General features: G+C 38.3%; 2 protein-coding genes across 3 annotated transcripts; one reads left to right on the forward strand and one right to left on the reverse strand.

Annotated features, from left to right (window-relative positions):
* The first annotated feature begins 146 nt into the window (after positions 1–146).
* Positions 147–3,710, forward strand: LOC111495053 (triose phosphate/phosphate translocator, non-green plastid, chloroplastic-like). Of its 2 annotated transcripts, XM_023144921.1 has the most exons (10): positions 308–715; positions 1,433–1,555; positions 1,697–1,849; positions 2,093–2,178; positions 2,286–2,370; positions 2,543–2,662; positions 2,748–2,816; positions 3,112–3,241; positions 3,333–3,433; positions 3,484–3,710. In XM_023144921.1, the coding sequence occupies exons 1-9, from the start codon at positions 308–310 to the stop codon at positions 3,407–3,409; spliced, it is 1,251 nt and encodes a 416-aa protein (XP_023000689.1). In that variant the 3' UTR covers positions 3,410–3,433; positions 3,484–3,710. The 2 variants fall into 2 exon arrangements, with proteins under 2 accessions (XP_023000688.1, XP_023000689.1); XM_023144920.1 differs by having other exon boundaries at positions 147–715; positions 3,333–3,710.
* A 503-nt stretch (positions 3,711–4,213) lies between these two features.
* LOC111495048 (probable boron transporter 2) lies at positions 4,214–10,075 on the reverse strand. Its single transcript, XM_023144916.1, has 12 exons — positions 8,755–10,075; positions 8,569–8,651; positions 8,281–8,473; positions 8,036–8,174; positions 7,716–7,881; positions 7,434–7,600; positions 7,180–7,353; positions 6,951–7,046; positions 5,851–5,988; positions 5,449–5,768; positions 5,088–5,358; positions 4,214–4,773 (listed from the first exon to the last, which is right to left on the reverse strand). Exons 1-12 carry the CDS (start codon positions 8,856–8,858, stop codon positions 4,444–4,446), a joined length of 2,181 nt encoding a protein of 726 aa, XP_023000684.1. The 5' UTR covers positions 8,859–10,075; the 3' UTR covers positions 4,214–4,443.
* Positions 10,076–10,635: the final 560 nt, after the last annotated feature.

The following is a 10,635-nucleotide window of genomic DNA, read 5'->3' on the forward strand; positions in this document are numbered from 1 at the left end:
TTTTTTTTTTTTTTTTTTTTTTTTTTTCAATTCTAAATATAGTTCAAATCTCCGACATTAAAATAAAGTAAACTAAGGTAATAAATAAATAATTATATTAGAGTCGAAATAAAATGGTTTAAATATCGGGCATTAGTTGTTTAATTTTGACTAGTTAACTCCCCAAATATTAAGAGTCCATTCTCGCTATTGCATTGCGCCACCCACCACTGCTTCACCAACCTTTCTCCTCGGCGGACGCTCCGAGGCCCTTCTCTTTTGCTTCGTCCTCTTCTCCGATCTCAGATCTCGAGCTCAGGCGTTCGAAATGCAGAGCTCTTCGGTCACCTTTTCGCCTTCTCTTCCACTTCTCAAGCCTCGGAGGCCTCATACTTCGTTCTTCAGCTCAGGATGTAACTCAATTCGATCATCTTCTTCAAATTCCAGAGATCTCAGTGACCTGAACAATGTCAGTCTTCCTTCCTCTTGGCCCCGGCGATCTTGGACTTTGTCGAATTCTCCTTTTTCGTCCTCGAAACTCCGCCCATGGACCGGTGTACCTTCGTTTGCTTCGGATTTTGATGCGAATCATTTCAAGGTTCAGGCCGCTGCGGTTCCGGAAAGCTCAGAGGAGGCCGCCAGTGCTGGCGGTAGCCTAATGAAAACGTTGGAGCTCGGATTGTTGTTTGGCCTCTGGTACCTTTTCAACATCTACTTTAACATCTTCAACAAGCAGGTTAGATATATTCTTTTTCTTCTTTGAACTTTTACGGTGTCCGCATTTTTTGTGGTCGATTGTTAGAATTCGTGGTTATATTTTATCGATTTGCATGAAATGCCTGTATCGCGAGGAACCGAGCCTTGATAATGCGCCGTATGTGGATCCTATCAAGAAAGAAAGTTAGTTAGTTGCATGCTTAAATTATCTTGTAAGATTCGTTCTATTTATTATTTTCAGTATTTATCTAGGTCAATATTCTTGTCTGAGGATTTATCCAGGAGTCCTGCTTATGAGATATTGGCGCCAAATTTCCCCATTCGGTTTCGATATTTTCATATTTCGACTAGGTAGAGAACGAGTTGTTCCGATGAAGATGTAAAATCGAACTCTCTTAGTTGACGCGTGTGAATAGGATTTTTTAGGTGATGGCCTTGATAATGGCAAAGGAACGATAAGGTATGATTAAGCACCTGCTGGTATGTTGATACTTGAAAGTTTAATAACCTTGAGTTTTCTTTTTTCCTCTGCAAATAATCATAATCAGCAGAATTCAGAATTAAATCCTTAGTGTCTCATAAAATAAATTGCTCCTTCAATGTTTCGTGTAACTCTCTCTTACTACCTGCTCATTCGTTTCAACTTTTAACTCTATATATCGATCAACATGAATTGAAATACTAGCTTTTATAGGAGATGAGAAAACTGATAATATCTGACACTACTTGTTCACAGGTCCTCAAGGTGTTTCCGTTCCCTGTAACTGTCACTGCTGTTCAATTTGCCGTAGGCACTGTACTTGTTCTTCTTATGTGGGGACTTAATCTCTGCAAAAGGCCTAAGATTAGTGGCGCTCAGGTAATTGGCATTCCCCCCTTTTGAGTATTAGGAAACTTGTGTACGTGAAACTTGTTTTGAATAATGAATTTTCGTTGAGGTTTTCTGTTTCATATTCACAAACTTTTGTTACGAGGTTTTGACTTCTTTAAACTTAAATAGCTTGCTGCTGTTCTGCCGCTCGCGTTAGTTCATACATTGGGAAATCTTTTTACGAACATGAGTCTTGGGAAAGTGGCCGTATCGTTCACCCACACAATTAAAGCTATGGAGCCTTTTTTTTCAGTTATCCTGTCAGCAATGTTTCTTGGAGAGGTATTCTAACACTTGGTCACTTATTTGTTTATTTATTTTTGTATCACGTGCTTGTGTCCCTTGTCAAAATCAGAACTTCGTCGGCCGCCCTGAATTTCAGTGAATTAGTGTTCTAGTCTTTTATGCTCGAGGTCCGAGCATTAACCTCTTAAAACCATGAGAAAAATGCTGGTGTTGTTGCATCTCTTAAGCCCATTGTTGGTGTTGTCTTAACTCTTGACGATTGTCTTTGTGTCCTTGAAGACTCCTACTCCCTGGGTTGTTGCATCCATTATACCAATTGTTGGCGGTGTTGCATTGGCATCTGCCACTGAGGCCTCCTTCAACTGGTAAGACCAGTGTTTTAGTATGTCTATATTCATGTCTACTCTTTTAGGTAGATGATTGAAAATGGATTATTTTTGCAATTTCTGATTTATCATATTTCTTGTAAAAGGGCCGGATTTTCTAGTGCAATGGCATCCAATTTGACTAATCAATCTCGTAATGTCCTTAGCAAAAAGGTCATGGCGAAAAAAGAGGTAACCACTACAGATGCATCTTTCTGATTACCTGTGAAACTTCTGTTAGCATTTGTATTGATTTGGAACTCATGTTCTACATCTAATGGAGGAGAAAATAATTTTCAGCGCAAATATCTGTATCTTTGCTCGTTGGAGTGATAAAGTAACTACATTTTTGTTCTTGAATCAGGATTCAATGGACAACATCACCCTCTTTTCAATTATAACAATCATGTCCTTTTTCTTATTGTCCCCTGTTGCTGTCTTCATGGAAGGTGTCAAGGTTACTCCTGCATACTTACAATCAGCTGTGAGTAAATCAGAAGGGAAAATTCAGTAGAAATTTCTTCAGTTGTATATCTTGCTCTTCAATGTAATTCTATCTATCATTACAGGGATTGAACGTAAACCAAGTCTTCACTAGGTCTCTTCTTGCTGCCCTTTGTTTCCATGCATACCAACAGGTAAGATTGCCAATTTCACGAGTGGACTGTCCCTTTTTCGTCTCTATATCTTTAGCTAAACAGCCTTTTGAAATGAAAAAAAAAAGAAGAACCAAATTTTCTGTACCTGTAGAGAAAGTATTTGATATTTTCATGAAGGAATATATGTAATGCTGAGAACTTTTGGTGTAGTTCTAGTCTAAAGATGCATGATGACATTGATACACTTGCAGTTTTAAAACTTTTGCCGTGCCTACTGCTCATTCATTTTTCACGTGAAGGGTTTTCACTACAGCCATTGGGGTGACTTTTGTAGGTTTCTTACATGATATTGCAAAGAGTATCGCCTGTTACCCACTCAGTAGGCAATTGTGTAAAGCGTGTTGTTGTCATCGTGAGCTCTGTTATCTTCTTCCAAACACCTGTTTCTCCAATCAACTCTATTGGTAATATTGGCTTCTTCAGTCTTCTGTTTGTGAATTTGCGTGTCAAACACTTCTTGATGCATTAAAACACTTATTCTCGGATCTAATGCAGGCACTGGAATAGCTCTTGCTGGGGTTTTCCTGTATTCAAGGGTTAAGCGCATCAAAGCCAAGCCGAAGACTGCTTAAAAGCCGCCCATAAAATTTTGCCTTAGCAACTTGGTAGTTGTTAACCATGACTAAAAAAATCCATGGACGATTTGTTTGTAGTTGCAATCCATGTAGAAAACACCTCTGAAGTTTTGTACTTTTTCTTTCTACCCTTCAGGATGACTTTTATTCTTTGTTGATGAATAGCCATCTTCCTTCCCTCTGGACAGCCCTGTCCATTTCAATTTACTATTCGCAAGGCTAAGTATCCACAGTATTAGAATTGAAATGCTAGTGAACGTTTTAAATTTTCAGATTTGAATTCAGCCTGTTTAGCACTTGTTGTCTTCCTCATAATGAGCTTGTTCGACTCTAAGTAAGATTTGCAATTTCTAATAGAAGCCTGTGATGTGGTTAAATGCTATTTAACTTTTAACCCATCCCGGGATTTTAAAAAAATAATAATGATACAGACATCTCCTTTAATTAATGACCTTGAAAATATTTGTTCATAGAAAACATAACACTTGCAGCATTGGGTAGCGAACTATTTTGGGTTTATGCGATTTGTCCATCTAGGTTGGCACGTCAAGATTCGAATCAAACGCCTCATTCAGACGCATTAAATTTTACATAGATTCCATAGGATTTGATTTTAAATTTACATAAATTCTGATGTTGAATTTGATATTTAAATCTTTAGCCTGTTGATATTCACGTTCAAATATCTATTCGATGATGATAGATACTTTTAAAATTAATATGACCTAACCTTTGGAGCGTTTTCCACCAAAGTAATGGACTGAAAAATTGACATAAGAAATATTACATCACATGATCATATAATAATGGAAGAAAATAGCATAATATCACCTTTTTAACATTCAGATAATTCTGTATGACAAATCTACATAAACAGTATATGTATGTTTTTCATTCGTTTTATTAAAGAAAAAAAAAAGACATAATTCCCATACAAACTGACACTTAGCTGCAGCAAAACAGCGTTAAAAGGCCTCTCGAACACAATTAACAATATCAAAACCATGCAGAAGTAACCACTTACAAATAGGCTAATTTCTAAAGGATGGTCCTGGCCCTGGCTCTGCACTCGGACTTGGACTTGGACTTGGACTAGGACTAGGACTAGAATTCAGCTTAAAGCCAGGTCCTTTTCCAGGAGATAGAGAACTCCTCTCCCTTCTCAGTTCATTGATCCGTGGACTGTACAGTTTCTGTGATGATATCTGTGGGCTGTACGTAGGTTTGATGCCCTCTACCGTATTTGGAGATGAGCTCGTCATTTTCGAACTCTGTGTACGCCGAATCTCGCCACGGCTTCTCGTGATCATCTCATCGAGTATTTCACCATCGTCAATGTTGGAAGTTCTTCCCATTCGATCCTGAAAAGTACCAAACAACACAAATGTGGAATGGAATAGCTTTAACACCATGATTATGTGCTCCTATGTTCAAATTTTGCATTGTTATTCCGACTCAAAGAGGGATGTATGTGGATTTACTTGAACGGTAACCGCCCAAGCCTACCGCTAGCAAATTTTCCTTTTAAGATTTTTAAAACGTGTTCTTCTAGGGAGAGGTTTCCTCACCCTTGTAAAGGGTGTTTTGTTCTCCTTCCCAACTGATATGAGATCTCACATGAACTAAGACAATTAACGGATTTAACTAAAACGAACAGAGAGTTCTGATAGCTTACTTCGAAGGATGGATTAAACGCGATTGCAGGGGCTTCCTCGTATTCAGCAGCATCCAAGTCCTGAAGATGAGCACCTTTGAAGAACCTGGGGAGCAAATACTGGCGCACAGGGACAAGCAGCATGATCAGCAGCGGAAAAAGAACACCAGCAATTGGTATCCATGTTAAACCAAAACACATCAGCAGATACACTGTCTGAAACAGGGTGAAAGTAGCAATTGTTTTGAAGGGGACAGTTTCTAGAAAAGTTGCATGATATTCCTCCAACACCCTGAAAGTCAAATGAATCACTAGTCAATCTTCAGTCAACTGTCGTATGCAAAAGTCAACGTCCCATTTGAAAATATGAATGTCAACTAACTTGTATCTACGATTCGGAGCAGTGAAAAGCAGTAAAATCCTTTCCCAGAATTGATTTCCGGGCAAGCTCTCGATCGCCATGAAAGCGAAGTAGCCCCAAAGAACCGAAGTCGGGATCTTCTTCAAAAGAGGCATGGCAGCAACACAACCACCAACCATTACTGCCTGAAGCAAATTGCTGAGACGTTGTTCTTTAACTTCTACGGGAAGAAGATCGTCGACATCTTTGTCCACGTCGAAAACAGTTTCATCCACAGGTGCATCAATGTATCCAGTTCTTGAAGCTAGTTGGATGGTGGAATCTTTCAACTCCTTCAGCCCCTGCTTGAAGACAGAACATGTGAGATTAAGTATAAATAAAAATGAGAATAACGCAAAGTTCATTCCAAATGATCACCATTACCACTGCTGGTGGATTTTGATAAATTAAAGGAGTCTGCATCTCATTATATGCCTCTTGCATGTTCTGGTAGAACTGACTTAAGTTCGAATTTTTACGGAAACTTTGTCGCGCTGCTGCTACCAGCTTGCTCCGCAAAAGCTATTTAAAAAGAGATAAAACATAACCACTTTGTTTAAATTTCATGTTAGAAGGAAGTTTACGAGAGTGAGTACAATCATAGAAATTTCACGTTGAGGATTATTGAAAGAAGTAGTCCCACAATAGATAATTAAGACAAAGATCATGGGTATATAAGTAAGGAACACTATCTCCATTGGTACGAGGCCTTTTGGGGAAACCAAAAACAAAGCCATGAGAACTTATACTCAAAGTGGACAATATCATACCATTGTGGAGAGTTGTGATTTCTAACATGGTATCAGAGTCATGTCCTTAACTTAGCTATGTCAATACCATCCTCAAATGTCGAACCAAGAAGTTGTGAGTCTCGAAGGTGTAGTCAAAAGTGACTCAAGTGTCGAACAAATGGTGTACTTTGTTTACCCTTTGTTCGAAGGCTCCAGAGAAAGGAATCGAGCCTCAATTAAAGGGAGGCAATTTGAGGGCTCCATAGGCTTCAAAGGAGGCTCTATGGTGTACTTTGTTCGAGACGAGGATTGTTAAGGATTATTGAAAGGAATAGTCCTATATTGGCTAGTTAAGAGGAAGATCATGAGTTTATAAGTAAAAAAACACTATCTCCATTGGTATGAAGCCTTTTGGAGAAACAAAAGCAAACCCACGAGAACTTATACTCAAAGTGGACAATATCATACCATTGTAGAGAGCCGTGATTTCTAACAAAACACAGGGACAAGAAGACGCAGTCAAAGATATTTGAGAAGGAAGATGATTGCCAAACATAATCTATCCCTCCATGAACCTAGAAAATGGTTGAAGCCGAGATATCGGCGATAAAAGCGATGGATTATGCATACATACATTCGGAAAGAGAGGTTCATAACGACTACTGGATGCAACGTGCTTTCGAGATTCAAATCAGAGAAAATGTATATATGCATATAAAATCAGATAAACTGAGAACTGATTGAAGTTATTACCTGATGTTTAAGGGTAGCTAAGCTTTTCGTGTGCATAGGAGACTGAGGAATTACACCATTAGAAGGTGGTATGCCTATAAGTCCACAGAGGATAACCTGAGAAGAGAAACAGTTTCTATTGACATGAAAAACCCTTTTCAAAGCAAATTCAACTGGGTCACCCCTTCATGGAGCTACTAAATTTGCAGTAAAAGAAGAGGAAATGTTATATTTCCATGAGATAGCTTACAAGGAAGCCTAGGAGAAGAAGATCATAATGATATGAAGCTGGTTTTTTCAAATTAAACTCTTTCTGTTGGGCAAGTTGAGATGCAACACTGTGATCAAAGTAGTAAAGAACTGCTATCATGGTTGCTGGTACGAATGCTCCAACTATATACAATGGAGGCACTCTCAACATTTCCTGCACATGGGGAGAAAGGGAAGTGTATGGCTTTGCTATCAAACTAATAGAAATTTGGATATCAGCAACATATGACAAACCTTTATGACTGTCCAGTTTGAGTAGGCTCCCTGAGACCATGGATTGGGACTGAAAAGCCTTCTTGGGATCCCATGTGGGACGTTATTGACTGGAATGTAAGATAACGCTGTCCATACGAGCACCATAAGTGGAACTCCGTAATCGGCGATAAAGCCTCGTAGGCAACCTATATTTTCGATCATATTTCAGAAGACAAATGGCAGGAACAGACCAGAATCATTACTGAACACAACATATTATCCAAAACTACGCTTGAAATTGTATCTATATGGATGTCGTACCAGTCCCATAGCGCCATGATCTAGCCTTGCGGCTTTTAAGGGCGGTTAGTAGAAGCCCGAACGATAGCACTAATGCAAACATTCCATTGCCAAAGAGCCAGGGAGGTTGGAGTGCCACACGATTCGGATTTTCCCTTTGGGGTATGCTGAATTCCTCCACAACACCCTATACAAGGAAATAGTACATTGGACTATGGTAATGCAAGGCAAAGACAATCAAACTGTTATGAGATGAACTTTTTAACTTCCTCAAGAAGCTGGAATTGTTTATTTAATTCTTATAGTTAGTCATGAGACCAAGACTCGAGATTACAACTCACACGTATCGCCTGCTGCATAAAGAGCATAGCAATTAGCAGACCGAACAATTCTCCAGCAAGACGTGTGAACCTATTGATCAAGGAGCATGCACCCAACACAGCAAGCAAGAAAAGCAAAATGGCTGTCCACACACACACCCTATAATATACAGAGAAGAACAACACAAAATTAACTATTTGTTGCACTAGCATGAATCCCTCTTATTGTTATTTATTCATTCGGTAAAGATAACTTAAACAGATACCATCCTGTCCAGGCTAAGAATAGTTCCTGCCCCAGTTCCTTTCGGTCCTTTGCAAAGTCGAACATGAACGTATACATCAAAACAGTTGGTTCAGCAACGCCAAGGATGAGCAGAGGCTGTCCCCCGAACACGGAGTGGATAATGCCACAAAGTGCTGTTGATGCTAGAGTTTGTACCGCAGTTAGAGTCCCATCTATGGCATGAATGAAAGAGAGAATTATATCTGAGCAGACTAGACAAGTTTATAAAGAACAAAAGGCATATCAGCAACCAAAGAAGTAGGCATACATGTATTCCTTTCTAGCTGCTCCCCGAACGATATAACCGGAATTGCTGAAGCGAAGAATATGTACGTCGTTGGGGCCAAGATCCTAACAAAAACAGACCCTACACATAAGTATACAGTTCTAACTTGGTGAGGCAATAAAAACAGAAGCTTATATAGCAATCGCCTTTCGTCATAAGGAAGTAAACCTGATACCGGTGCGAAACCCGCCAGTCCAATCCTGTCTATAGCACAGAAGTCTTCCTCTCATATCATTCTTAATCCCACGAAATGGAAAAAATGTTTCTTCCATGTTAAGTTTGTAAACAAGAAGGTTTTTGAACGGATTTTTTTTGCCCCTTTTCGTTCGAAATATCAAGACTATGAAAGTGGAAGTAACATTGAAGAGACAAACCAAAGTGGAAACATGTAAGCTAAACCATAATCAAGTTAAGAGGAGTCGAGAGGCCAACATGATGTTTAAAACTTCATAACTAATAATTCGAGACGTCGTATGAACGGAGAAACAAACAACTCTAGATTCTCATTGATATTGAACAAGAGATGGGAAAACTGAATGTAATACATATAGTTATGCTTCAGTAAAGCTATGAAGTTGAATGAACTTAACAGAACTTTACATCTTTAAGAGTGTTCGTAAAGAATGGTGGGAAGATCAATGCTAGCAACAAATGAACAAATGAACAAATGAATTAATTAGGAGTGAGGCTAATAGCTCTGGACTCCATATCAAACACAAAAACAAGGGTGGAATTCTTCATTGTAACTAAAGTAATCTGGGCTAACGAGCTTTCATCGTTTCAGATTTAAAATCCTGACAACGCTATTACTAATCAGCTAAGTATCGGTCAACTAGTTCCACCCAATAGAGTCAAAAAAGTGAGCTAAGTGACTAAGAACACTGGATCTTGGTAATGTGGGAGGGATTTACATTCTAAAGATGCCTAAGCTCGGTATAAATCCAGAAGAACACTAGCTGCTTTGAAAGCAAGACTTCAAAAATTAACGAAAACCCATATTCCCAAACTGCATTTTGAACGTCTTAGAACAGCTGAAAGCAAATGGGCATTGAGAAAACAGTCCCACCGACCAAGAACAGCAAGATTAGCGAGAACCCATAATTGAAAACATAAACACACAGCTTCAGAACAGAACTTTCAAGGAAATGAACATTAACCTAACAGAGAAAGATTAATACAAGAAGGGTTAATCCCCAGATTACATTATTCAGAGAAGAAAAAGAGGCACAAGGCGTGAAAAAGGCAGAGAGCAGAGAAAACTGATGAAAATGGTTCACAGTTACATGAGAAAACTGATGAAAATAGGAAGGGGAAATGGATTGAGAAGCACAAAGAAGAAGGATCAAAGGAAGTAAGAGAGAAATGTGGAAAGAAATTGGGCAATGCGGAATTGGGGAATGATATCTTTTCGTGTGAAGAAGATTAGTGTGCGGTGACAGCCAAAGCACATAAATAACTCTCCCCAGCTCACTGATGACTGATGACACACGCACATCTCTCTCTCTCTCTCTCTCTCTCTCTAGAATTAAAATCCAATTTTGACTCCCAATTTATATAATTCTCTTAATTAAGATCTTAAATTCCCTTCAAATCTTTGTTAATTCCAATTCATGACTCATGTCGTCCTTCTTTGTTTGAACATGGCATGCTTGCGCACTTGTAAAAGAACATCCTTAAGTTTCCCTAGATTAATTGATATTGGACACTTTTCTTTTTATCGTGTATATATATATTTTTTAAATGATTAAAAATAAAGAAAAGAAGACATGAACGTGCAAAAAAAAAGGGAGAGTTTAGGTAGTGAAAGAGAAATTTAAAACTAAAGTGAAATAATACTAACAATAATAATGATTAAATAATATTTATTATTTAAAAATAATAATTATTATTATTATTATCATACACACAGAAAGAGCCATTCAACGGAAAGCTTTCTGCTTTGCCTCTACTCCCATCAGTAGTTGGAAAGTAGGATTGGAAAAAAGCCCCTCTTTTTTTTTTTTTTTTTTTTTTTTTTTTTTTTTTTTTTTTTTTTTTTTTTTTTTTTTT

The sequence above is a fragment of the Cucurbita maxima genome, unplaced genomic scaffold (assembly GCF_002738345.1).
Source record: "Cucurbita maxima cultivar Rimu unplaced genomic scaffold, Cmax_1.0 Cma_Scf00021, whole genome shotgun sequence".
Classification (NCBI taxonomy): domain Eukaryota; kingdom Viridiplantae; phylum Streptophyta; class Magnoliopsida; order Cucurbitales; family Cucurbitaceae; genus Cucurbita; species Cucurbita maxima.